At 53.1% G+C, this 750-nt stretch overlaps 1 protein-coding gene across 1 annotated transcript in view; it reads right to left on the bottom strand.

Annotated features, from left to right (window-relative positions):
- Positions 1 to 582, bottom strand: part of satb2 (SATB homeobox 2) — a 130,108-nt gene extending 129,526 nt beyond the window's left edge. Inside the window, exon 1 of the mRNA XM_037687139.1 lies at positions 396 to 582. Within this exon, the coding sequence (XP_037543067.1) occupies positions 396 to 567 (172 nt within the window). The 5' untranslated portion in view covers positions 568 to 582. The remainder of the gene's footprint in view (positions 1 to 395) is intronic.
- Positions 583 to 750: the final 168 nt, after the last annotated feature.

Here is a 750-nt window from a genome sequence, read left to right as displayed (position 1 = left end):
TGAACACACACACACAGCTGGACTAACTGAACACACACACACACACACACACAGCTGGACTAACTGAACACACACACACACACACACAGCTGGACTAACTGAACACACACACAAGTGTCACAATGAATGCAGGGATCAATAATCCAGAGTGACTTGTATAAATCTTGTTTATATGGAGCAATCACTTTTATTTGGTAAGCTTGTTATACAGTTCCCTCCTGACTTATAGCTCGAGGCCCCCCAGCAGAGTTTCCACACCACGGTGCCCGGAGCCAAACCCGACTCTGCAGGAGGAGCCGGTGAGGAGTCACAATCCAAAACCTGGAGAGCGCCTCCCCGTAGGATCGTGTTTTAGGTGTTTTGATAAACGACAGCAGGAGATTTGTCGGCCTTACCTCCGAGGGGCCGCGGGGGGGCTCCATTGTGGCGCAGGCGTGGCCCCGTTGGGCTCCCGTTGAGCTCCAGCCGGCCCTTCTTCCCTGGAGGCGGGAGACCTCCAAGGTCAGGACTGCCTCCCCTGCGCTCCGGGCTGCCCTGCGGGACAAGGTTGTCCCCTCCTCGCTCCATCCTCCTCCACACCCCCAGAGGAGATCCAGCCAGAGAGAACGAGTCTGACGGGACACAAACACAAAGCAATCTGTGATTTGTCCTAAATATCTTTTTTATTTTTTATTCATGCAGCAAGTAAAGGTTTGGGGGCTACCCTTTAGCCTAGCCTTTAGCCTAGCCTTTAGCTTAGCCTTTAGCCTA

This window comes from Nematolebias whitei, chromosome 13 (assembly GCF_014905685.2).
Source record: "Nematolebias whitei isolate Nwh7 chromosome 13, NemWhi1, whole genome shotgun sequence".
Taxonomy (NCBI): domain Eukaryota; kingdom Metazoa; phylum Chordata; class Actinopteri; order Cyprinodontiformes; family Rivulidae; genus Nematolebias; species Nematolebias whitei.
The sequence above is the reverse complement of the archived record's forward strand: the minus strand, read 5'-3'. Positions and strand labels throughout refer to the sequence as shown.